Genomic DNA, 26,040 nt, shown 5'->3' with positions numbered 1-26,040 from the left:
TCGATAAATCAACTGAGAGCAATCATGTAATTTAGCAAAACAAAAGAAAAAATTGAAAGTAATCTCGTCCCAATATAGAACTCCAGAATCAAAGGGCGCAGGCTGAAACGACATGCCGTCTCGAATGCTTCTTACCGTCTCCAAAACCGGAAAACCGCTTCACCACCGCCGACAGTAATATGAAAATCAAAGATCATTTGGAGATCTGAATTCTAAGCCCAGCAAAACTCTTTTCTGGCTCTCTAGTAAAAAATTAACAAAGGAAAACTCTTTTTCTGGTTGAAAACTCCTTTGTTTTCCTGAAGAATCTCTCTCAAGCGTCCGCGCACATTGATCAATCTTTCTCGAATGGCCTCACCGTCCGACGCCTCCAACCAGTAAGTTCACAATTCTCGTTTTGTTTTCAAAATATTTGTGCCTTTTTGAAGCTCAAAGTCTGCATCTTTCTTGAATAATCCGAATTGATGGGTTGTGTTAACTCGAGGGTTTTGGTCTTTTTCTTTTTGGTGATTTGAAAGGGAGGCTGTTGTGACGAAGCAAAACAAAGGAGCCCCGATTAAGTTCTTGGTCCCTCTTATATACGCCCCTGTTCTTCCTCTCAGTACGTATGATGATCGTTTAGAGTTTTGATTAAATTTCGTGGGTTTTCAATCGTTTCTGTCGTATCCTATCTGGGTTTTGGTTTTCTTATTGAATTGGCGTTGCTTCGTTCGGAATCTGGTTTTGTTGCAGTTCGGCTCTCGTTGAGGAGGAACCCGGTGGTGAGGGATCGTTTGTTTACCCTCGTCTTGGCTGGGGCTTTCGCTCATGGGTTTTACTTGGTGTATCCTTTTTCTTGCATTCTTTTTTCTTTTTGTTGCCGTCCCGTGCCTTCGGCTGTTATCTGTTCACGCTCACGTTATTGATGGATTGTGTTTGTTAAAGCATTTGTCTTTGAAGTATGTCGAGATTTTCTGCCGATGTTCTTCTATAGATGAATGTATCAGTATCTTCCATTTTATCCATTTATTATCTTCTATTGCGGATTGATCCATCAATGGTTTGCAATTGTGTAGCATCTAAAAAAATGGTGGTGTCTTCGTTGGTACAAGATGTTAATTCTTTACTTAATTGGAGTCTCATTACAGGAGGTTACTAGATGCATGTCTTGTAGTGATTCTGAGTGAGCAGATTCGACCTCATGATTTTAGTGAACTGAGGATTTGCTTGATAAGTCACAAAACCTTCGATATTAATGGCCTCGTCCCTCTGTTGATCCCTTGACCAACTCCGGTATTCATGCTCTGATAGCATTTAGAAAACCGCGTCAAAGAACTAGTGATTGAGTTCCTTAGAGCACCTTTAGATACTAAGGCGGTAGCAGATAGGTTTGAATCCTTGTATACTTGTGAAATCAAGTCTTTACTCACAATCCATGAAAGAATGTTTTCCTCAGTGATGAGCTCTTTCCTTCTGTAAAAAGTACTCTCTTCAAATGGATGTCGAGGTCTTCCTAGGATGTTGACATGTAAGGTCTCTATTTTCTGCTGCGGATGATTTAACGACATGAACTAAGATACAGTTCCTTTCAATATGTAGCAAGTTGTTTTTGGCTGAAATATGTAGGTTTGAGGAACCACGAGTTTTAGGAAGTCAAGCAAACAAAAAAGGCATTCTAACACCACCTGGGATCTATGTATTATAAGCAACCAGAGTAAGAGCCTGGGGTCCGATTGTACTTCTAGCAATATTAAGGTACGCTTGATGTGTATTTACATTCTCTCACATATGATGTGATCCTCACGGGGGATTCACGATTAGGTGAGGCAAGAGTATAAACCGGATAATGTCAGAGGGGAAAAATAAGAGGAACTTACAAATCTGAGTAACTTGAATTGATTTATTTGGTGAACTAGGTTCCTTTATTTATCTCCTTGTGGATATACTTTTGGCTTCTTGATACGGCATTCATCTAATTTAGAAAAAGAACGTTGCGTTCAGAACATAATATCTCTTAACACTAATGGGGCCATGCTTGATATTTTCCTGCTCAGCCTCGTAACAATAAAGTGGAACAAAGTTCTCTCTATGATAATACTATCTATGAATCAGTAATGAGCAATTACCCTACTGCTTCTCCAACTTTAACCTGATTTGAGCCCAATGTTTATGCCCATTGAACTCAGAGCAGTATCAATCACTATGGACTAACAGGCATTTCCACATCACTTACGCTCATATTTCTTTTCAAACTCCCCAGGCAGATGTCTCTTCACAAAAGTCGTTTTGCCTGTACAAAGGAACGGATTACGCTCAGCCTGCCATCCATTACTTGACACTAAAAGAAAAGATACACCCCATGGCTTCTGTGTCGTGACAAATGAAGGAGACAGCAGGTTAGGTTTTAAGAGGAGGGAAAGCGATGGGAGAATAGAACCTAGAACTTGAAAACCGAATCGGGGTTATAGATTTCAAAAATTAAAGAATCTGTTTCGATGCATAGTTTCCCGATTCTAGATTGGTGGAATTTAAATTGATCTATATCTTCGTACGATCCTACGGTATTTCATGATGTTTGATGATAAGTGCATAATTTGGAACCACTAGTCTGAGTTTCTATTTTATAACTGTGACTTTTATAATATAAATTATGATCAGTATTGCAGCAGTAATTGGTGGTCATTAAAAGTTATAATTCATTACAATCGTTCGATTAATAATTATAGGTAGAGCTTGGATAGACCCGGGAATTGTAATGGAATAGGCTTTGGATCTCAAAAAATAAGGAAATTATTCTAATAAGTAGGTTTATCGAATCGCGAACCGCTCATTCAAGGATAAGAGGAGGAATGAGAAGAAAGATGACGGGCATTTTTTATTTTTTTTGTCGAACGTTGCTTTAAGTTGACGCTGCTATCTCCCCCGTCAGATTCGATTACTTTCTGACAAGCAGTGTTATAGAATCTGTTGACCGTCCGATAATTACAGACTCCTGGTTGAACTTGCACCCCGTTCATGTTCCTAAATTTCGAGGGAGTGAGGAAATTTTTGAAGAATATATAAAAACAACATTTCACGTTCTCCTCAATTTTCATCGAATTTCATTCCCTCGTTGTGTGAGAGAGGTAAGGGAACGAAAATTTTAAATGAAAAGCAATCAAAAATTTAAAATTTTAGATTACTTCCTTCCCCTCCAATTGCCAAAACAAAGCTCGGTGATAGGCTACCTTAATCAATTCTGGCATACTAGATCAAATGATTCCTTATCAAAGATAGACGGTTTACACCAAAACAAAGAAAATTCACAAATAATGAACCAATCATGACCGGAGACAATTCACCCTTAGCAAAACTGGAATTAAAAAGTGTTTTAGGGCCATTGATGAAGTTTGACTTTTACAAGGCAATTGAAATATAGACCATCAAATTGAAGAGATCAAGTATCCAAACATTTGATGATAAAATATTGTCCATGGTTGAACTGAAAATAACTCTTTATCAATTGTCGGATTGCAAAATAGACAAAATTAGAGTGAAATTCTCCCATAGACACCAAAGAAAGAAAACTGATTTTAGGGAACCAAAATTCGAATGAACAGCATGAAAAAATTTAAAATTTTGCCCATAATTTCCTCCTCTCCCATTGCCGAACAAAGCCGTGTTGCAAGGTAACTTAATCAATTTTGACACTCTAAATTGAATATTCCTTATCAAAAATAGACCATCTACCCCAACACCAAAAAATTTACAAATAATTACTCGATCATGACCAGAGACAATTTGCACTTAGTGAAACCCGAAGTTAGAAAGTGTTCTAGGGCCATTGATTAAGTTCAATTTTTGCAAGGTAAACGGAAGGAAGAGATCAGGTATACAAATGTTGGATGTTAAAGTAATGTCCATCATTGGACGAACAGTGACTCATTATCAATTGTTGGATGTGTAACGACAAAATTACGGTGAAATTCTCCAAAGACGCCAAAGAAAGAAAACTGATTTTAAGGAACGGAGTATATGCGTTGTTCAATATTTGTAAGACCTCTGACGATTCGTGCTTGCTCGGTCCAAGTTTTTTGAAGCTTTGCTTGTGCCATGCCACTATGCCCGTGCAAAAATGGGCAGTGGATGAATATTTTTCGCCTGATTTTGTCTACTTAGATTACGTGCCTCAATTGGTCATCTGTTGTTTTAAAGCGCACTTAATCGTAGTATCAATGGATTCTCGAGATGCAAACTTTGATAAGATGTAATAGCACGCATAGTAATCTATTGCGTTTCTTTTGAGAAAATTGTGCCAAAAGCTGTGACCATATGTATGAAATATGTTTGAATTCCAAATCTTTTAATTGGTCCGGTCATGTCCGAAATCAACGTCAACGCCATGGGTCCCACTTCCCATCTCCCCGTGTTTTGACTCGCTTTACTCGCAACGTGCTCAGAGAGAGAGAGAGAGAGAGAGAGAGAGAGAGAGAGGGAAGGGAGGGGGAGGGGGTGATTTAGAAGTGCGTCGAAGACGGGTGATCGTGGTGCTTTGGCGTACGTAGTCGGAGGTTTTTAGTTCCGGGTGCTTTCAATTCGCAATTTGAGGTTGTTGTTAGACGCTTGTTTTTGCCGGTTTCACCGTCGGCTCGCCGGTGAAATTGGCATTATTAACGTGGGTTTGGAGGTACTTGTTTACTAGTTGCATACGCTACAAGGTCGGAGCGGCAAGAGACACGCTTCCCTTTCTCCCGATCGTGTGAATTATCGAGTAAGCGGGGATTTGATGTTCGTGAGGACGACGCGCAAAGGCTATTTCGCTTTTTGGTGCTTGTGATGACGATGTGCAAAGGCTATTTCGTGTTCTCATTGAACATACGTTGGCTTTTTCAATTCGCACAGTGCTTAGTGCTTGTTTTTATGTTTGATATAAGGAAAGAATCTTTTTCTCACGTGGGTGGGATTCGCAAAGCTTGTAATTTGTCGTGTTATAAGATTTTAATTCGATCGATAGAGCAGATACATGCGCACTTCTCTAATTATTATGATTCTTTCATTTTATTTACGTACATCGTCATATTTTGTTATTTTACTCTCTTTCTTTTCTTTTTTAATTCGACATAAAATTTTAATCAAGTAACACATTAACATAAAGAGCCTAAAGTAATTAAATGGATGCATCACAGCAATATAAATCGGGTCTGAGTACAAATTATCAAAATTGTATTATAAAAGAATGGATCAACACAAATTAAATGAATTAATTTAGGTTGGAACATCTTCGAACCGACCTGCCTATTTAACACCCTCGACAGCATCCATGTACCGCAATTGTCTAAAAAAATATGTATGCTGTTAACTATCAATACATGTTTGCCGAAATTGAGGTCAATTTGATAAATCAAGCGGAAACAATTATGTAATTTAGCAAAACCGAAAAAGTGAAAACATCTCCCATCCCCGATGTAGAACTCCAAAATCGCAAGGATGCAGGCTGAAACCACCTGCCGTCTCGAATGCTCATTACTGTCTCCAAACCTGAAAACTGCTTTTCTAGCGCCATCGGGAAGTGGCTGAATAGCTGCTTCCGCAAGTTCTGCCTCATGCCTGTTCAAGACAAGAACCGCCATAGGTCAACGGACAGTTGGGGAGAGGCCTATGAACCATCAAACTAGCTACAGAACAATTTACTAAAAGACAAAATAGGGCCCAAAGTTTTTTTTTTTTTTTGGGGTCAGATGGTAGCTACAGAATAATGGGGATCTACAGAGTTCTTTTATCGTCAGATACTAGCTACAGGATAATGGGTGCATGTATAGTGTTTTTTTTGGGGGGCATCTACAGTGTTTTTGTCAATACTAGCTACATGACAAAGGCATCAACAGTGTGTCTTTGAAAAAGTTGGCCCAAAGCCATGAACTTTTGTCAGGTGCTAGCTAGGGACAAAGGCATCAGATATTCTTTGAAATAGTTGATGACGCGATTGAACAGTTATTTATTTATTTTTTTTGTAAGACACTGGCCACAGAACACTATTATATCTGTGACCCGACCCGACAAAAAGATCAGATAGACCGGACAGACAACCCCAGCTACAATTACCACTCCATAATACAAACCGCATCAATTGCAAGCACGATTGTGATGTATCCAGAAGAGAGAACGGGAGGACGAAGGGGGGGACGGACGACGACACGACAATTCGTAGAAATTAACGATAAATAAAGCAGATAACATAGGCCAAGATTCTTACTGCTGCTGTGGGGCAAAGTCGATGTGCACTTCTGGAGGAACAAGAGCAGGAGACTCAACAAAGTGCAGATTTGGATCCCTGCGTTTACCAGAACAAACGATTAGCTACTAGACCATAACAACTTTTGCAAACGGGATTTGCGCGTTCTGCTCAAGTACCCAGCAAGTTTTCTGGCCAGGTAGAGGAAGGGTTTCTCAAGGTTGTACTTGCTCTTTGCAGAAATTTCATAGTACTGCAGATTCTTCTTCCGCTGGAACGTAACCTGCTTTGCTTCAACTTGCCTATTCTTCACATCTACCTTGTTCCCACAGAGAACAATGGGCATATTCTCACAGACCCTGTATAAATATGGGAAATTAGCGGAAATGTAGTTGCCATAAAAAACTGTAGTACGAAAATGAATAAGTAGGTCGCGATTGTTTTTACTCTACCTGCAGAGATTACGATGCCATGTCGGAACATTCTTGTACGTCATTCGAGCAGTGACATCAAACATGATAATTGCACACTGGCCATGAATGCTGCAGAACAACGAATGAAAGTTTGAATTTCGACACACGAAGACACAAGAGGGAGAGGGATTCCCATCTCCCGAAGTAAGGTTAAAAAGTGAATAAAGGAAATTGCCACATTCAGAAGACCACTCCACCACCGCCAGGATTAAGTACAAGACGCAGTTCGAATATAAGATTTAAAGAGATGCGACCGACATAAATTTTACCGACTTTTAACAAAATCAGAAATAAGGACGACCCTGAAACAGATATGCACCCTTTACCGTGGATTTTTTTTTTTTTGGGGCAAAAATACTTGCTTCTTCCTCCACAACTTTACAAAAAACAAATGGCCGCACCACTATTAAGTAATAATAGTTATCCTTAGCAAAACCCAGACAGTTAAATAAACTACCAACCAAGATATGTCTACCCCGTAATTAAAGCGTTGTTAAATACGAGCTCAACACGACATTTTTCTCCCTATCATCGCTCAATTCACAAGAACTTCAACTGGAATCTGAAAATCCTTCCACGGATTTAAAAAGCAAGGAAATTCCAAGACGGAACAGTATCCCAGCAGTAAAACCGCATCTTCCCGCAGTTTGTGATGAAATCCAGAGGATGGACTTCGACGCCAATAGTTGCTGTCATGCGCAAGGACAATACCCGGAAGATTAGTACAGAGTAAACAACATGATAATCTAACGACATCAAAAAAAGGAAATAACAGGCATTTCCACATCACTTACGCTCATATTTCTTTTCAAACTCCCCAGTAAGATGTTTCTTCACAAAAGTCGTTTTGCCTGCACAAAGGAACGGACTAAGCTCAGCCTGCTATCCCTTGCTTGACGCTAGAAAGAAAAGATACATCTCATGCCTTCTACAGCATGACAAACGAAGAAGATGGCAGAACCACTTTTCGACATCCCCAGAAATTGTGTAAAAACATACTGTCCGCCACATCAAATGGTAAATCCTCTATCTTTAAGGATATAGCCACGAGCACGTTACATTTTCCTGATCCCGAAGGGTAAAATAACTAGAGCAAACCCTAATTTATCGCGACGGCATATGCACCCCGTTATGTATACAGAGCAACGAACGATTGAATCAAAACAGGTAAAACAGAGCACGCCGGCGACAATTACCTGTGCCAGGATCGCCGACGAGGATGAGCTTGAAGCTCGGGTAATCGACAGTCTGCTGATTCGGCAGAGCCTGAAAGAGACACGCAAAGGAAACGAGAAAGAAATTTAAAAAAGAAAAAAATGAGAGCAAAATCCAGCAACAACAAGAACAGAGGTCTCGAACGCGCGGAAAATGGAATGATGAAAAGGAAAGAAAAGCACACAAACCAACTCACCATTGATGATTACGAAGAGGTTCGGGGTTTTTTGGTGGGTGCCGGAGACGGACAGAGGTCTCGAACGGGTTCGGAGCAGCACAGTGAAGTGGGAGAGGTAGGAAAGGGCGGAAAGTCGTACAGGAAGGAGGTTTAGATGGAAGGGAAAGCGTGATTTTCCCTTTTTCCTTTTTTCTTCTGCCTAACATGGCTTAGAGCGGACGCTGCTGTTCTCCTCCGTTAGATTCGATTAACTTATTAGAATCTGCTGACCGTCCCATCTGTACAGACTCCTGGCTGAACTCTGCCCCTCCTCCCCTCCACGTTTCTAAATTTCGTTCCGAAAGTGAGAGGAAATTTCTGAAGAATATACAAAAGCGAAATTTCTAATTCTTGTCGAGTCTCATCGATTTTCATTCCCTCGGTGTGTGTGAGAATAAGGGGAACGAAAATTTGACTGAAAATCAATGAAAAAAAAATCCAAAATTTTGGCCCTTTATTTCCTCCCCCTCCCACTGCTAAACCGAAGCCGTGTCGTCAGCTATTTTAATCCATTCCGGCATACTAAATCAAATGATTCCTTATCAAAGATAGATAATTCACGGATGCTTAATCGATTGTGATCAGAGACTGTTTGTCCTTGGTAAAATTGGAATTAAAAATTTTTTTTAGAGCCATCGATGAAGTTCGAATTTTGTAAAGCGATCGAAATATAGATCGTCAAATCGAAGAGATCGAGTATCCAAACGTTGGACGATCAAATAATGTGTATCGTCCGATTGCAAACAACTCCTTATCGATTGTCGAATGCCAAACAGACAAAATTACTAGTGAAATTCCCCAGAGACCCATAATGGAAGAAATTCGATTTTAGGCAACCAAAATTCGAATGAAAAGCAAGAACATATCTAAAAATTAGCCCTAAATTCCCTCCCTTCCCATAGCCAAACAAAGCCGCGTCGCGAGGTAACTTAATCAATCTTGACACACTAAGTCGAATATTTCTTATCAAAAATAGACCATCCACACCGATGGGAAAAAACAAATTACAAATAATCAATCGATCGTGACCGGAGACAATTTGCCCTTAGCAGAACCCGAAATTAAAAAGTGTTCCAGGGCCATTGATGAGGTTCAACTTTTGCGGGGCAATCGGAAGGAAGAGATCGGCCATCTAGACGTTGGATGGTAAAGTAACTGTCACACCCCAGGACCCCGAGCGCGTGCCCATCCCTATCTCGGCCGATAATAATTTTGCGACTTCCCAAGACGAGTCGCCGACCCTTTCCATTTTATTGCACATGCGGAAGCGAAAAGAAATCCCCTGACAGTAATCATCTCGGGATAGAAAGGCAGGATAATAGATTCACAAACAAACATGCTTTTATATATATACACTGAGTCATGAACACAAGTCTATGGCCAAAAGACTACAAAAGGCGCCTTCCAAAAAAGAAGGCGGTCCTAACCGATCATGCTTCCGATCACCTCCTCTCGCCTCCAGGTCCTCCACTGACGACACCGAAAATGTTGTCCCACAACGGGTGAGATATCATCTCGCCGAGTCTAAGCTCTAAACCCCAATTAGGAGGGAAATGCGCCAAGAAGCGTCCTAAGCACGCAATCACACAATCAAGGAGACTTACCTCGTCTCAGATCCACCCCGCAGGTCAGTACAATTTATCTCATAGACAACACGAGCATGAGCAACAAATAAGCTCCGTAAATTGAAACGCCACACTCAATTAATCATGCGTTCTTAATTTTTGATCTCGGCATATAGCACGGCCTACTCTCAGTTCGGCGGTCTTCTGGCATTGCCAGGCATCGCCTCCCCTCATGGAGCGCGGCAAGCGTCTCTTTATCGACGGCTTTCCCGAAGGAGCATAGGGTCCGTAATCAATCCGACCGGCTTCCCGTTGTCCGGGGGTATCCCAAATAAGGATAACGCCCACTCAACAGGACGATTTTCATAACCATCACACGATCACTCAAATATGGCCCAGGGCACCGTGCATTGCACTCAAATACTTCAATTAAAATGGTGAGCCCGGGCCTTTTCTTCGTATTAGAAATTCACATGAAATTAGTCGTGTGTGGGACACACAACTTGATCCAGGAAAATTGATATTCATCCTTTTTGAAATCCCACTATTTCATATAGTACTAAAAACCATTTTCGTGTCAAAACCCGACACCTGGATTTTTTTGAATAAATATTGAAATTCACAATTTTTGGAATTAAATACCAAAAAGTCAAATCAACACTCAATTTGCATAATTTAACATTCAATTGCAGAAATTAACCACACCATTGCAATCAAGACGAAATTCGGTCATCGGCTATCCCGCTAATTTCCGGAAAAATAATTATTAATTAAATAATTACTTAAATAAATCAATTTAAATTCTAAAAATACTAACCTAGGCCAGAATCATTAAATTAATAACCAATACGGACCCGGAAAATTCCCTAACCCTTCTAGATAAATAGTACAATTTATTTAGGCCTTAGCTAAATCATGCTAACCACCTAACATGCTCAATTAAATAATTCAATTTCTAATTTAATCTAACTAACCACCTAATTCCTAATAAAATAAATCTAACACCCCTAAACGTCATTAACCTACTAAGCAGAGTTTAGAGTATAAACTCACCGTGTATTGCGAAAACCGGTTCACCGCGACAACGACGCGACGGCGGCCGAAACCTTAATTTTCGGCGGCGTCGGCAAACTTGGGCCGGGCCTAAAACTTGGCCCAACACAACTCAGCAAGGCTGAGTTTAGGTCTTGGGCTTCTGCAGGCTGCTGGTCGCGGGCTTGGGCCTTCTTCTTGGGCCCAAAATGGCTGAACTGAAATTGGGCTAGAACTAACTGAACTTGGGCCTAAGCTTGGGCTTCAAAAGCTGGACTGAAATTTCTCTGCAGATGGGCTGAACTGAGCGGCTTCTAAAAACTTGCGTGGGCTGATTCCAAGGAGCAACAAAGACAGAGAAGCAGTAGCTTCTACAGGCTGGGCTTCTTCGGCTGAGTGGCCGAGTGGATTGCGGGGCCGAGACGCACGCGCAAGAGGAGAAACGGACGAAGCAACTGCTGGCGTTGGCTGCTGAACTCGAGCTGGGGGAGACGCGGCCACGGATTTGCTGGTCTTCGTGCAAGCCGAAATCCACGAGCTTTGAAGGCAATCGGATGATCGAGCGGTAGAAGGAGCTGGCGGTGGGGACGTGGACTGAGAACAACGGCTGCAGGCGTGATGACTGAAGGGGATGGCCTGCTTCGGTGGCTTCGTGGGCTTTGCTTCTTCGTGGGGGGTGTCCTCGAACTATTGGAGAAGACCACGCTTGGAGATGGACACACAAACGGCCGCTGCACAGATGGCTTCACGCGAGGGGCTTCGGTCAACAAAAGAGTTGAGAAAGACTTGATTGTTGACCGGCGTGAGTGGGGGAAAGATGGAAGGAATTTTGGTGGATGATGGGCGTGTGTGAGTGGGGGAAGCATGAGCTGCAAGTGAGGAATTGCGAACTGATAAGGGTGGAAGAAATGAAAAGGAGCTGCGGAAGGGAGAGGTCGGCGAGGAGTCGTGCAAGGAAAGCCAAGAGGGGGGCCCAACTTTGACAAACCTTAGCCATTCCATTAATTGGATGTTCCCTATTACTTTCCAATCAATTATCCACCAAAATAACTCAATTTAAGTGCAAAATTCCATCCCCAATTATTGATCCGAATTTCACTAATTTTTAGGATAAATTCCTTCACTCAATTTCCCAAATTTGATATTCAATTGATGAAGAAAAAATCCCGAACGATTTTCTATAAATTCCCGACACTCACAGTTTGCGGCAAGTCCCATTCCATCGATTTAGCCCATCGAACTTCCGCTGATTTTCCGCAACGTCCGTATCAATTTTCCGCAAAAATCTCGGAATCTCCGAAAATTTCTCGGAGAGTCGACGTTCCTAAAATAGCTTGTGACACCTCGTAACTTTCAATTTCGAAATCGGGTTCAAATTTGCGGTTATTTTCAATCCGGCGCGCTTAGCGTGACCTATCATCGAGCAGCTTTTAGGAATTTTTAGTGCAATTGACCCGTGATCGATTTATCTCGAGTCACAAAGTACATCTTCGACACATTAACGACTCTCGTTGTCGGGAAAATCTCGAGGTTTCAATTACGAGCACCTTAGGGTATCAAAACGACGTAAAATCAATTTAGTGTCGATCGATGAGAATTCTTCAATCAAGTGGAATCACCCACAATTTGATCACATATCTCGCCGAATCGACCTATCTCTCGATTTCGATCAATCTCGACGGTGCCGTAATGACCCTGCGCAGATCAACACGGTTGAACGGTCGATTCATGGTCGAATTCCTCAAGTGCAATTGCATTTAGATTCCCTACTTGTTTCCCCAGATAGTCTAGTTATCTCTTGAGTGATCAACTCAGAGAATAGCACTATTAGCGTTTCGATGAAAGGCCCGATTTATTTAATCGAAAACAAATTATGAAAATTCAGGCTGTCACAGTAACGCCTAGTGTCAGACCAACGACGACTCGTTATCAATTGTTGGATGCGTAACGGCAAAATTACGGCGAAATTCTCCAAAGACGCCCGAGAAAGAAAACTGATTTTAAGGCACGGAGTATGCATTGTTCAATGTTGGCAAGCATCCGTGCTTGCTCGGTCCAAGTTTTTGAAGCTTTCCTCGTGCCATGCCACGATGCTAGTGAAAAAGCTACTCTCTCTTCTTTCTCCCCATAAGTTCCCGGTTCAAAAATGGGCAATGGATGAATATTTTTCGCCCGATTCTCGTCTCCTTAGATTATGTGTTCGATTGGACATCTGGCGTTTTAAAGCACACTTAATCATAGTATCGATGGACTCTCGAGATGCAAACTTTGATAAGACGTAATAGCACGCAAAGTAATCTATTGCGTTTCTTTTGAGAAAATTGTGCCAAGAGTTGTAAACCCTATGTATGAAATGCGTTTAAATTCTAAATCTTTTAATTGGTCCGGTCATGTCCGAAATCAACGTCAACGCCATGGGTCCCACTTCCCATCTCCCCGTGTTTTGACTCGCTTTACTCGCAACGTACTTAGAGAGAGAGAGAGAGAGAGAGAGAGAGAGAGAGGAGGGGAGGCGGGAGGGTGATTTCTAGAAGTGCGTCGAAGACCGGTGATCGCGGTGCTTTAGCGTACGTAGTCGGAGGTTTTTAGTTCGGGATGCTTTCAACTCGCAATTTGAGGTTGTTGTTAGCCACTTGTTTTTACTGGTTACGTCATCGGCTCACCGTTGAAATTGGCATTATTAACATGGGTTTGGAGGTACTTGTTTATTAGTTACATACGCTACAAGGTTGGAGCGGCAAGAGATACGCTTCCCTTTCTCCCGATCATGTGAATTATCGAGTAAGCGGGGATTTGATGTTCGTGATGATGACGCGCAAAGGCTATTTCGTTATTTGGTGCTTGTGATAATGACATGCAAAGGCTATTTCGCGTTCTCGTTGAGCGTACGTTGGCTTTTTCAATTTGCACAATTAGTGCTTGTTTTTATGTTTGATATAAGTAAAGAATCTTCTTCTCCCGTGGGATTGGGATTCGCAGATCTTGTAATTTGTCGTGTCGTAAAATTTTAATATTTTACTTCGATCGATAGAGCAGATACATACGCACTTTTCTAATTATTATGATTCTTTCATTTTATTTACATACATCGTCATATTTTGTTATTTTACTCTTTTTTCTTTTCTTTTTTTTAATTTGACATAAAATTTTAACCAAGTAACACATTAACATAAAGAGCTTAAAAGTAATTGAATGGATGCATGACAGCAATATAAATCGAGTCAAGAGTACAAATTTACCAAAACTGTATTACATCAAAATGGATTGATACAAATTAAATGAATTAATTTAGGTCGGACCATGAATTTTCGAACCAACCCACCTACCTAACACCCTAACAGCAATTCCCGTACCAAAATTGTCTAAAAAGAATGTCGTTAACTATTGATTCGTACTCACCGAAATTGAAGGTTAATTTGATAAATCAACCAGAAACAATTATGTAATTTAGCAAAACCAAAAAAGCAAAAACATCTCGCTTCCCCAATGTAGAACTCCAAAATCGCAAGGATGCAGGCTGAAACCACCTGCCGTCTCGAATGCCCACTACCGTCTCCAAACCTAAAAACTGCTTTTCCAGCGCCATCAGGAAGTGGCTGAATAGCTGCTTCAGCAAGTTCTGCCTCATGCCTGTTCGAGACAACCACCACCGTAGGTCAAAGGACAGTTGAGAAGAGGTTTATGAACCATCAAACTAGCTACACAACTTTGACCCAAAAAAAAAGAAAAAAAAGAAAACTAGCTACAGAACAATTTACGAAAAAGACAAAATAGTGTAACGACGCGACGCCACCCCACGCGAGACTGATGGTGACACTGACCCCACGCGAGAAAAAAACAATACTTTTGGCCAATCAAAGGTTTTCGATTCTACCCGTCACATCAGAGCGTCATGTTTTTAAAAAAAGACACTGGCCACAGAATACTATTGTATCTGTGACCAGTATCTGTGACCCCACGCGACATTAAGACAATAACCGCCTCTTCTATCCTTTTAAAAAAAGACACTGGCCACAGAATAAAGATCAGACAGACCGGACAGGCAACGACAGCTACAAATACCACTCCATAATACAAACCGCATCATTCGCAAGCACGATTGCGATTTACTTATATGCAATTAAGTGCATCCAGAAGAGAGAGGCGGAGGACCAAGGCCAGGATGCACGACGACACGACTATTCGTTAATATAAAAAAGCAGATAATGTAGGCCAAGATTCTTACTGCTGCTGTGGGGCAAAGTCCGTGTGCACTTCTGGAGGAGTAAGAGCAGGAGACTCAACGACGTGCAGATTTGGATCCCTGCGTTTACCAGAACAAATGATTAGCCACTAGACCGAAACAACTTTCGCAAATAGCAGATAATATAGGCCCAGATTCTTACTGCTGCTGTGGATCAAAGTCCATGTGCACTTCCGGAGGAGCAAGAGCAAAAGGCTCAACAAAGTGCAGATTTGGGTCCCTGCGTTTACCACAACAAATGATTAGCTACTAGACCAAAACAACCTTTGCAAACAGGATTTGCACGTTTTGCTCAAGTACGACAAGTTCTCTGGCGAGGTAGAGGAAGGGTTCCTCTAAGTTGTACATGGTCCTTGCAGAAATTTCACAGTGCTGCAAATTATTCCTCCGCCCGAATGTAAACTGCCTTGCTTCAACTTGCCTATTCTCCCCATCTACCTTGTTTCCACAGAGAACAATAGGTATATTCTCACAGACCCTATTAAATTAATGGGTAATTAGCGAGATATAGCACCATCAAAAACTGTAATGCGAGAACAAATACAAAGGTCGCCGGCATGTCTAATCTACCTGCAGAGATCGCGATGCCATCCAGGAACGTTCATGTATGTCGATCCAGCAGTGACATCGAACATGATAATTGCACAATGGCCACGAATGCTGCAGAACAACGAACAGAAGTTTGAAATTTGGATACCCACAGACACAGGAGGGAGAGGGAGGGAATCCCTCTCCAGCAAGGTTAAGATGTGAATAAAGGAAATCGCCACATTCAGAAGGCCACTCTAACACCGCCAGCATTGAGTACAAGACGCAGTCCGAAAATAAGGTTTTGAAGAGATACGACTGACATAAATTTTACCAACTTCTAACAAAATCAGAACTAAGGACAACCCTGAAACAGATATGCACCCTTTACGGTGGAAATTTTTTTGCAAAAATACTTGCTTCTTCCTCCACGACTTCACAAATGAGAATTGACTGCACCACTATCAAGTGATAATAGTTATCCTCAGTAAAACCCAGACAGTTGAATAAACTACCAACCACAATATAACTACCCTGTAATTAAAGCATTGTAAAATACAAGCTCAACACAACATTTTTCTTCCTATTATCACTGAATTCACAAGAACGTAAACTGGAATCTGAAAAATCCTTCCACTGATTTATAAAGCAAGGAAATTCTAAGACAGAACTCTCTTTACTCACTAATATTCATCTCTTAGACCCTGCCCTGGAGTATCCCAGCAGTCAAAACAGATCGTCCCCCGGTTTGTCAAGAAATCCAGAGAATGGACTTCGACGTCAGTAGTTGCTGTTATGAGCAAGGACAATACCAGAAGATTAGTACAGACTAAACAATATGATATTCTAATGACATCAAAAAAAAAAGAAAAGGAAATAACAGGCATTTCCACATCGCTTACGCTCATATTTGTTTTCAAACTCCTCAGGAATAAGTCTCTTCAGAAAAGTCGTTTTGCCTGCACAAAGGAACGGACTACGCTCAGTCTGCTATCCCTTTGCTTGACACTAGAAAGAAAAGATAAATCATCTCATGGCTTATACATCGTGACAAATGAAGAAGATCGCAAAACCACTTTTTGTCTGACACCCTTCGATTTCAGACAAATCCCCAGAAATTGTGGAAAAACATGCTGTCCGCCACTCCGAATGGTAAATCCTCTTCAAGGATATATAGCCATAAGCATGTTATATTTTCCTGATCCCGACCAGTAAAATAACTAGAGCAAACCCTAATTTATCGCGACAGCAAATGCACCTGTTCTGTATACAAAGTAACGAGCGATTGAATCAAAACTGGTAAAAACAGAGCACGCCAGTGACAATTACCAGTGCCCTTATCGCCAACGATGAGAAGCTTGAACCTCGGGTCATCGAACATCGGTTGATTCGGCAAAGCCTGAAAGAGACACGCAAGGGAAACAACAACAATTAAAACAACAAACCAAATGAGAAAAAAAAAAAATCCAAACTTTGCGATCACGTAACCAGATCGCTCAGCTCCAGAACATCCGACCAGGACCCAAAAGCTCGAGAAGAAATCACAAAAAGAATCGAGATTCAAGAAGACCCAGCAACGACAAGAACACGAGCTATCTATCCATATAAGAATGGACGCGCGAAAAATGGAATGATGAAAAGGAAAGAAAAGCACATAAGCGAACCCACCATTGATGATGGCGAAGAGGGTCGGGGATTCTTGGTGGGTCGCAGAGACGGAGAGAATCTCGAGTAGGTTTCGAGCAGCGAAGCGAAGAGGGAGAGGAAAGTGCAAACAAGCCGTACAGGGAGGCTTTGGATGGAAGGGAAAGCGTGATTTTTCCTTCCTCTTTTTTCTTCTAACAGGGCTTCAATCCAACGCTACTGTGTCCTCCGTTAGATTCGATTTTCTTAGATCCTGCTGAAACTTTACCCCACCTCCCCTCCCCGTTCCTAAATTTCTTCGAGGCGAAAGTGCGAGGAAATTTCCTAAGAGTCTATTATTATATACAAAAGTTGAAATTTCAAATCCTTCGCCCTTTATCTCACCAAACTCCTTGGACTTTTCGTCAAATTTCATGCCCTCGTTCCGACAGAGGGTCACGGGACCAGAATTTGAAGGAAAAACAGGAAAGAATTTACATTTTTAACGAGAATTAATTTTTTTTTCTTCTTCAACCAGCCGATTTATGAAAATACTCGTTCTTTTCAAAAATCAATAATCTCATGAAAAAATAATTTAGAATTGATCTTGGGTCACATACCGATCATTACATTTACATTACACATAAAATGAGTTAATTTTGATTCGGATCATTTTTGACCCGATTTTCAACCCACAAGCTTGATGAATCTAATTTTGGCATGCTAAAACGAATGATTCCTTCAAAAAGATTAATCTATTATGGCCGGAGGTGCTTTCTCAGTCCAAGTTTTTTTAAGCCTTCCTTGTGCCATGCCTCCATGCCGGTGAAAAAAGCCCATGAGATGAGGCCTCGTCGATTTGAGTCCCGCAATCCAGTAGTTGAACATCCGTAGAACTTGAATGAACGACTGTGTAATTGTGTCAAGTTCATTAGGATGCATCTCACTCGTGGCCTAACTAATAATTCTTTCTTGCATGGCCCGGTTCAAAAAATGAGTAGTGGATGAATGTTTTTCGTCCAATTTTGTCTACTTAGGTTATGTTTTTAATTGGTCATTTGTCGTTTTAAAGCGTGCTTAATTGTATTATGAATGGATTATCAGGCAGTAAAACTTTGATGAAATATAGTATCATGCATATACCATAAGCTCTAAACCCTATGTAAACACATTCAAAAAGCTAAATCTTATAATTGGTTCAATCAAGTCTTTAGATTATATCATGCAATCTAATCGAGCTCCAAATTTTTTTAATTGATCAATTTTATTAGAAAGCACAATAAAGTCCTGAGTGGAGATAAGAAAGTAGAAATTGTCTAAAGGATATGTCGTTAAATATCAATTTATATTTACGGAAATTGAAGGCTAATTCGATAAATCAACTAAGAGCAATCATGTAATTTAGCAAAACAAAAGAAAAAATTGAAAGTAATCTCGTCCCAATATAGAACTCCAGAATCAAAGGGCGCAGGCTGAAACGACATGCCGTCTCGAATGCTTCTCACCGTCTCCAAAACCGGAAAACCGCTTCACCACCGCCAACAGTAATATGAAAACCAAAGATCATTTGGAGATCTCGGAGCCCAGCAAAACTCTTTTCTGGCTCTCTAGTAAAAAATTAACAAAAAAAATCTATTTTTCTGGTTGAAAACTCCTTTGTTTTCCTGACGAATCTCTCTCAAGCGTCCGCGCACATTTATCAATCTCTCTTGAATGGCCTCACCGTCCGACGCCTCCAACCAGTAAAGTTCACAATTCTCGTTCTGTTTTTTAAAAAAATTGGGTCTTTTTGAAGCTCAAAGTCTGCATCTTTCTTGAATAATCCGAATCGATCGGTTGTGTTAACTCGAGGGTTTTGGTCTTTTTCTTTTTGGTGATTTGAAAGGGAGGCTGTTGTGAGGAAGCAAAACAAAGGAGCCCCGATTAAGTTCTTGGTCCCTCTTATATACGCCCCTGTTCTTCCTCTCAGTACGTATGATGATCGTTTAGAGTTTGATTAAATTTCGTTGGGTTTTCAATCGTTTCTGTCGTATCCTATCTGGGTTTTGTTTTTCTTGTTGAATTGGCGTTGCTTCGTTTGGAATCTGGTTTCGCAGTTCGGCTCTCGTTGAGGAGGAACCCGGTGGTGAGGGATCGTTTGTTTACCCTCGTCTTGGCTGGGGCTTTCGCCCATGGGTTTTACTTGGTGTATCCTTTTCCTTGCATTCTTTTTCTTTTTTTGGTTGCAATCTCGTGCTTTCGGCTGTTATCTGTTCATGGTGATGATTCGTTGTGTTTATTAAATCATTTGTCTTTGAATTATGTCGACATAGTCTGCCAATGTTCTTTTATAGATTCGTTGTGTTAGTATTTTCCATTGTATCCATGTATTACCGTCTATTGCAGATTGATTCGTCAACAATTCTAATTGTGCAGGATCTAGAAAATGATGGTGTTTTCACTGGTAGAAGATGTTAATTCCTTACTTAATAGGAGTCTCATTACAGGAGGTTACTAGATGCATGTCTTGTAGTGATTCTGAGTGAGCAGATTCGACCTCATGATTTTAGTGAACTGAGGATTTGCTTGATAAGTCACAAAACCTTCGATAGTAATGGCCTCGTCCCTCTGTTGATCCTTGACCAACTCCGGTATTCATGCTCTGATAGCATTTAGAAAACCGCGTCAAAGAACTAGTGATTGAGTTCCTTAGAGCACCTTTAGATACTAAGGCGGTAGCAGATAGGTTTGAATCCTTGTATACTTGTGAAATCAAGTCTTTACTCACAATCCATGAAAGAATGTTTTCCTCAGTGATGAGCTCTTTCCTTCTGTAAAAAGTACTCTCTTCAAATGGATGTCGAGGTCTTCCTAGGATGTTGACATGTAAGGTCTCTATTTTCTGCTGCGGATGATTTAACGACATGAACTAAGATACAGTTCCTTTCAATATGTAGCAAGTTGTTTTTGGCTGAAATATGTAGGTTTGAGGAACCACAAGTTTTAGGAAGTCAAGCAAACAAAAAAAAAAGCATTCTGAGTCCTAGGGGTGTCAACGGTTTGGTTCGGTTCGGTTCGGTTTTTCAGTTTTTAGCTTTCGATTTTCGGTTTTCGGTTTTTTTTTTTTTTTTTAGCTTTCAGAAATTTCGGTTCGGACGGGCGGACGGCTTACCTTCTGTATTGTGAAGTTCAGAAATTTCAGAAATTTCGCTGCTTTGTTATTGTGAAGTTCTTCAATGATACAACAAAGTAAATGATTCCTTGATTCCTTAAGACTCAAAATAACAAAAAGATGACAAATATTTGTGAATGGCCAGAACAAACTTCTATAAAAAAAAATGAGAGACCCTACCTCACGGCACTGATAATTGGGACTTGGAAGCTGTGTAGAATAAAATGTGATGATCCAAAGAATCTGAGAAGCCTGCATTATTTGTCGAAAAATAAAAATAAGGTTTAAGACTAGCAATGCAATAAGAACTAACAGCTTGATCTTTCCTATTAGATATCCCGATCACTCTTCCAATCCAAAAAATGCGCACGCTGCTGTAAATGAGACAATTTAAATGAAAACAGCACTTACAACAAGAAAAGCTAAGACCCTGCACCAGACAAGAACAGTGTAGATTTTTTTGGTCTTCAAAATAGAAGGATGGAAGGTCCACTGCAAAAAAATATAACCCATATCAGTTCATATTCACCACGAAAGAAACCAAACAAAGACTGGACTATACTCATGAACGACACCATCGACAACAACTAAACTAAAAGCTTCTTGCACTAGGTCAAGAAACCAAACAAAGACTGGACTATACTCGTGAACGACACCATCGACAACAACTAAACTAAAAGCTTCTTGCACTAGGTCAGTTTACTACAAAAGTTTTGTATGTAGTTAATGCTGGGCATAGTTAGAAGAACATTTGAAATTGTTCAGAGCTATTTCAGCATATTTCTATAGGGAATATGAGTGGCAAAAGGAGCAAGGAAATTAGTAATCTAAACTCTTGGTGGACATTGCCTCTCACCCAAAGAATGCATTGCTCAAACACCACAGAGCACCTAATAGATTGAACATGTAAAAGGATCTCGAAGGATATAAACGAAACCATGATCTCTAAATTACAGAATAAGCGGGGACACACGGCTACTGATAAGATCTCCTAAAATAAGTCCCTAATAGATTGAAATACACTAGGCCGAAAGAGTCGGTTTTAGCATTAAGTTCTTCCTCGATTAGAAATACAACCTTGTACCGCAGTAGCGAACTTGCAATACAGTTGACTAGTTGAGAGGCCATTAGCTACTAGTGCTCCATTTAGAATCAATTAAATCATGCTCTGTGGCTATTAGCTTATAATTTGTTTTGAACTACCCATGAGAGAGAGACAGATAGAGGGAGAGGGTGGAGAGAGGATTAGAAGTGGCCTCGGATTAAGGCGAATCGATCCCGGCGGAACACTCGCACCTCAAATACTTTGCACCTTTACACTAACCTCAAAAAAATTCACCCCTTTCTTTCACACCCGTAATCCCAACCTCAAATTAACCCGAGTCTAATACAAAGCCCAACACTCACATCTCAAATGCTGCACATTTACACTAACCTCAAACGCAAACTCACCCCTTTCTTCCATACCCTGTAATCCCAACCTCAGATTCTGTAGAAAGCGGAACACTAAGATTTGCAGACATTAAGAGAGAAAACCACGAATTCAAGAGACCCACCTTGACATCTTTCGGGACCAGATCAAGCCTAGCCTTAGGATTCTGATAGAAAGCGGAACCCCCGCCCACATTCCTAATCTCCCTCAAATGCCCCAAGTAATTGCAATCGTCGTCCGGAAACCCAAGCTCCAGAATCTCCCTCCGATGGTAGTCGGCAAAGTGATGATGGCAATGGGCTTCTAGAAATCGCCGAAGTCGCCGTCGCACGTCAAGCTCGAGCTCCCCAAGCACGAGGTCGTCCCAGAGACAGCGTTCCTCGTCTCGGTGCCAGAGGGCCTGATCTGCTCCAAGAACGCCGAGATTGCCAAGTTGGTGAGGCGAATCGAAGAGCTGGAAGTGTCGGACGAGAGGATGAGTCGCGAACTAGAGGTGTATAGCCGGCAAAGTGAAGATGGCAGCCCCTCAGTCTAGAGTAGAGCGCACGCAGACATGCTCTGTTGCCGGTGCCGTCGCAGAAGGAAGAGGGACAAAGGAGAGACTTGCAGAAGAAAGGGGCTTTGTCCCTCAATCGATCGCCATCGCCGTCGCCGTCGCCGTCGCCCGTCCTTGCGCCGCCGTCGTCGCGGTCGCCGTCGCCGTCGCTATTGAGACAACTCGGACGGGAACCGATAAAAATCAAGAGACACGAGAGGCGAGAGACGGGAGTCGGGAGAGAACCGAATTAGATTGATTTTATCGGTTTGTGCCTTTGTGGTTCGGTTTTCATTTCGGTTACCGATAAAAGCGAACCGATAATTTTTTTTTTCGGTTTTTGATGAAAACCGAAAATCGAACCAAATCGAAAAAATCAAAATTTTCGGTTTGGTTCGATTCGGTTCGCGATTCGGTTCGGGTCTTGACACCCCTAATTCTAACACCACCTGGGATTTATGTATTATAAGCAACCAGAGTAAGAGCCTGGGGTCCGATTGTACTTCTAGCAATATTAAGGTACGCTTGATGTGTATTTACATTCTCTCACATATGATGTGATCCTCACAGGGGGATTCACGATTAGGTGAGGCAAGAGTATAAACCAGATAATGTCAAAGGGGGGAAAAATCAGAGGAACTTACAAATCAGAGTAACTCGAATTGATTTATTTGGTGAACTAGGTTCCTTTATTTATCTCCTTGTGGATATACTTTTGGCTTCTTGATACGGCATTCATCTAATTTAGAAAAGAATGCTGCGTTCAGAACATAATATCTCTACACTAATGGGCCATGCTTGATATTTTCCTGCTCAGCCTCGTAACAATAAAGTGGAACGAAGTTCTCTCTATGATGATACTATTTATGAATCAGTAATGAGCAATTACCCTACTGCTTCTCCAACTTTAACCTGGTTTGAGCCCAGTGTTTATGCCCATTGAGCTCAGAGCAGTATCAATCACTATGAACTAGCAGGCATTTCCACATTACTTACGCACATATTTCTTTTCAAACTCCCCAGTAAGATGTCTCTTCACAAAAGTCGCTTTACCTGCACAAAGGAACGGACTGCGCTCAGCCCGCCATCCATTGCTTGACACTAGGAAGAAAAGATGCACCCCATGGCTTCTGTGTCGTGACAAATGAAGAAGATCGCAAAACCGCTTCTCGTCTGACACCGTTCGTTTTGGACAAATCCCCAGAAATTGTGTAAAAACATACTGCTCGCCACTTCAAATGGTAAATCCTCTATCTTCAAGGATATAGCCACGAGCATTTTACATTTTCCTGATCCCGACCACTAAAATAACTAGACCGAAGCCTAATTTATCACAACAGCATATGCACCTTGTCATATATACATGGCAACGAAAGATTGAATCAATACCAGTAAAACAGAGCACACCAGCGACAAATTACCTGTGCCTCCATAGCCGACGATGAGAAGCTTGAAGCTTGGGTGATCGACCGTCTGCTGATTCGGCAAAGACTGAAAGAGACGCAAGGGGGAAAAAACAAAACAAAACAAATGAGATCAAAATCCGAACTTGCGATCACGTAACCAGATCGCTCAGCTCCAGAAACCCTCCCAAAAATACATCTAACCAGGACCCAAAAAGCTCGAGAAGAATGACCAAAAAGACTCGAGTATCAAGAAGACCCAGCCAAAAAAAAAAAAAAAAGCTATGAAGAACAGAACTTACCCTACCGAAAAAAAAAAAAAAACAATGAACGCGCAGAAAATGGAACGATGAAAAGGAAAGAAAATCAAACGAACGAACGAACCATTGATGATGGCGAAGAGGGTCGGGATTTTGGTGGGTGGCAGAAACGGGGAGAGAGAGAATCGAATGCGTTCGAGCAGCGAAGCGTGGTGGGAGAGGAGACAGCAGTGTAGGTGTTAAGAGGAAGGAAAGCGATGGGAGAATAGGAGGAGCATGGTTGGAGTGTAGAGCCTAGAACTTGAAAATCGAATAAGTTGAAATTTATCCAGTTATAGGTTTCAAAAATTAAAAAATCTATTTCAAAGAGTGATTTTCTGATTCTAGATTAGTGGAACTTATGTTGGTCTATATTTTCGTGCAATCCTACAAAGTATTTCATGACATTTAATAATGAGTGCATAATTTGGAACCATAGTACCCGAACTTCCTTTTATAATTGAGACTTTTATTTTATTAATATTTCGTATTTTCGTGAGCCTAAATATAAATTATGATCAATAAATTGTAGCAATAATCGATGGTCATTAAAAGTTATAATTAATTACAATCGTTTAATTAATAATTATAGATAGGACTTGGATAGACCCTGAAACTGTGATATGATAGGTTCTAGATCCAAAAAATGAGGAAATTATTTTAATGGCTAGGTTTACCTTAAACTTATGTGGAATTTCCAACGGCTCATTCAGGGATCGGAGGACGAATGAGAAGAAAGACGACTGGCATTTTCTATTTTTTCGTCGAACGTTGCTTTAAGTTGACGCTGCTGTTCCCCCTCGATTCGATTACTTTCTTGCAAGCAGTGTTCTAGAATCTGTCGACCGTCCGATCATTACAGACTCTTGGTTGAACTTGCCCTCCCCTCGATACATCGAGGGAGTGAGGAAATTTTTGAAGAATATATAAAAACAAAATTTCACGTTCTTCTCAATTTTCATCGAATTTCATTCCCTCGTTGTGTGAGAGAGTAAGGGAACGAAAATTTAAATGAAAAGCAATAAAAAATTTTAAAATTTTAGATTATTTCCTTCCCTCAATTGCCAAAACAAAGCTCGGTGGTAGGCTATCGTAATCAATTCTGGCATACTAGATCAAATGATTCCTTATCAAAGATAGACAGTTTACACGCAGAAACAAAGAAAATTCACAAATAATTAATCAATCGTGACCGGAGACAATTCGCCCTTAGTAAAATTGGAATTAAAAAGTGTTTTAGGGCCATTGACGAAGCTCGACTTTTACAAGGAAATCGAAATATAAACCGTCAGATTGAAGAGATCAAATATCCGAACATTTGATGATAAAATATTTTCTATAGTCAAACTGAAAATAACTCTTTATCAATTGTCGGATGCAAAACAGACAAAATTACAGTGAAATTCTCCCATAGACACCAAAGAAAGAAAACTGATTTTAGGGAACCAAAATTGAATGAAAAGCATGAAAAAATTTAAAATCTTGCCCATAATTTCCTCCCCTCCCATTGCCAAACAAAGCTGTGTTGCAAGGTAACTTAATCAATTTTGACACTCTAAATTGAATATTCCTTATAAAAAATGGACCATCCACCCAACACCAAAAAAAAAAAGTTACAAATAATTAATCGATCATGACCAGAGACAATTTGCCCTTAGTGAAACCTGAAATTAAAAAGTGTTTTAGGGCCATTGATGAAGTTCAACTTTTGCAAGGCAAACGGAAGGAAGAGATCAGGTATCCAAATGTCGGATGTTAAAGTAATGTCCATCATCGGACCAACAACGACTCATTCTCAACTGTTGGGTGTGTAACGACAAAATTAGGTGAAATTCTCCAAAGACACCAAAGAAATAAAACTGATTTTAAGGAACGGAGTATGCATTGTTCAATGTTTGTAAGACCTCTGGCGATTCGTGCTTGCTCGGTCCAAGTTTTTTGAAGCTGTGCTTGTGCCATGCCACTATGCCCGTGCAAAAATAGGCAGTGGATGAATATTTTTCGCCTAATGTTGTCTCCTTAGATTATGTGTTCAATTTGGTCATTTGCCGTTTTAAAGCACACTTAATCGTAGTATCGATGGAATCTTGAGATGCAAACTTTGATAAGATGTAACATCATGCATAGTAATTGA

The 26,040-nt window shown here is 40.8% G+C and overlaps 4 protein-coding genes and 3 long non-coding RNA genes across 7 annotated transcripts; 2 read left to right on the top strand and 5 right to left on the bottom strand.

Moving 5' to 3' along the window:
• The first annotated feature begins 333 nt into the window (after positions 1 to 333).
• On the top strand, positions 334 to 1,284 carry LOC104436763. The gene is made up of 4 exons (XM_039308940.1): positions 334 to 377; positions 519 to 601; positions 733 to 823; positions 1,128 to 1,284. The coding sequence occupies exons 1-4, from the start codon at positions 349 to 351 to the stop codon at positions 1,261 to 1,263; spliced, it is 339 nt and encodes a 112-aa protein (XP_039164874.1). The 5' UTR covers positions 334 to 348; the 3' UTR covers positions 1,264 to 1,284.
• A 3,854-nt stretch (positions 1,285 to 5,138) lies between these two features.
• LOC104439167 (GTP-binding nuclear protein Ran1A) lies at positions 5,139 to 17,368 on the bottom strand. The gene is made up of 8 exons (XM_039309357.1): positions 17,132 to 17,368; positions 16,793 to 16,862; positions 16,366 to 16,422; positions 16,148 to 16,253; positions 15,506 to 15,595; positions 6,370 to 6,549; positions 6,212 to 6,289; positions 5,139 to 5,565 (listed from the first exon to the last, which is right to left on the bottom strand). Exons 1-8 carry the CDS (start codon positions 17,132 to 17,134, stop codon positions 5,139 to 5,141), a joined length of 1,011 nt encoding a protein of 336 aa, XP_039165291.1. The 5' UTR covers positions 17,135 to 17,368.
• On the bottom strand, positions 7,009 to 8,302 carry LOC120291490 (GTP-binding nuclear protein Ran-B1-like). Its single transcript, XM_039308942.1, has 4 exons — positions 8,075 to 8,302; positions 7,860 to 7,929; positions 7,458 to 7,514; positions 7,009 to 7,352 (listed from the first exon to the last, which is right to left on the bottom strand). The coding sequence occupies exons 1-4, from the start codon at positions 8,075 to 8,077 to the stop codon at positions 7,246 to 7,248; spliced, it is 237 nt and encodes a 78-aa protein (XP_039164876.1). The 5' UTR covers positions 8,078 to 8,302; the 3' UTR covers positions 7,009 to 7,245.
• Positions 14,031 to 15,214, bottom strand: LOC120291489. Its single transcript, XM_039308941.1, has 3 exons — positions 15,078 to 15,214; positions 14,918 to 14,995; positions 14,031 to 14,322 (listed from the first exon to the last, which is right to left on the bottom strand). Exons 1-3 carry the CDS (start codon positions 15,098 to 15,100, stop codon positions 14,088 to 14,090), a joined length of 336 nt encoding a protein of 111 aa, XP_039164875.1. The 5' UTR covers positions 15,101 to 15,214; the 3' UTR covers positions 14,031 to 14,087.
• A 1,318-nt stretch (positions 17,369 to 18,686) lies between the features above and the next one.
• On the top strand, positions 18,687 to 19,387 carry LOC120291491. The gene is made up of 3 exons (XR_005549547.1): positions 18,687 to 18,828; positions 18,972 to 19,054; positions 19,183 to 19,387. It is a non-coding gene; the product is annotated as an uncharacterized LOC120291491 (long non-coding RNA).
• A 966-nt stretch (positions 19,388 to 20,353) lies between these two features.
• Positions 20,354 to 21,915, bottom strand: LOC120291496. Its single transcript, XR_005549552.1, has 3 exons — positions 21,794 to 21,915; positions 20,649 to 20,729; positions 20,354 to 20,489 (listed from the first exon to the last, which is right to left on the bottom strand). It is a non-coding gene; the product is annotated as an uncharacterized LOC120291496 (long non-coding RNA).
• A 1,378-nt stretch (positions 21,916 to 23,293) lies between these two features.
• LOC120291494 lies at positions 23,294 to 24,111 on the bottom strand. Its single transcript, XR_005549550.1, has 3 exons — positions 23,992 to 24,111; positions 23,626 to 23,695; positions 23,294 to 23,527 (listed from the first exon to the last, which is right to left on the bottom strand). It is a non-coding gene; the product is annotated as an uncharacterized LOC120291494 (long non-coding RNA).
• Positions 24,112 to 26,040: the final 1,929 nt, after the last annotated feature.

This window comes from Eucalyptus grandis, chromosome 3 (assembly GCF_016545825.1).
Source record: "Eucalyptus grandis isolate ANBG69807.140 chromosome 3, ASM1654582v1, whole genome shotgun sequence".
Taxonomy (NCBI): Eukaryota; Viridiplantae; Streptophyta; class Magnoliopsida; order Myrtales; family Myrtaceae; genus Eucalyptus; species Eucalyptus grandis.
This window is presented reverse-complemented; position numbering and strand designations above follow the sequence as displayed.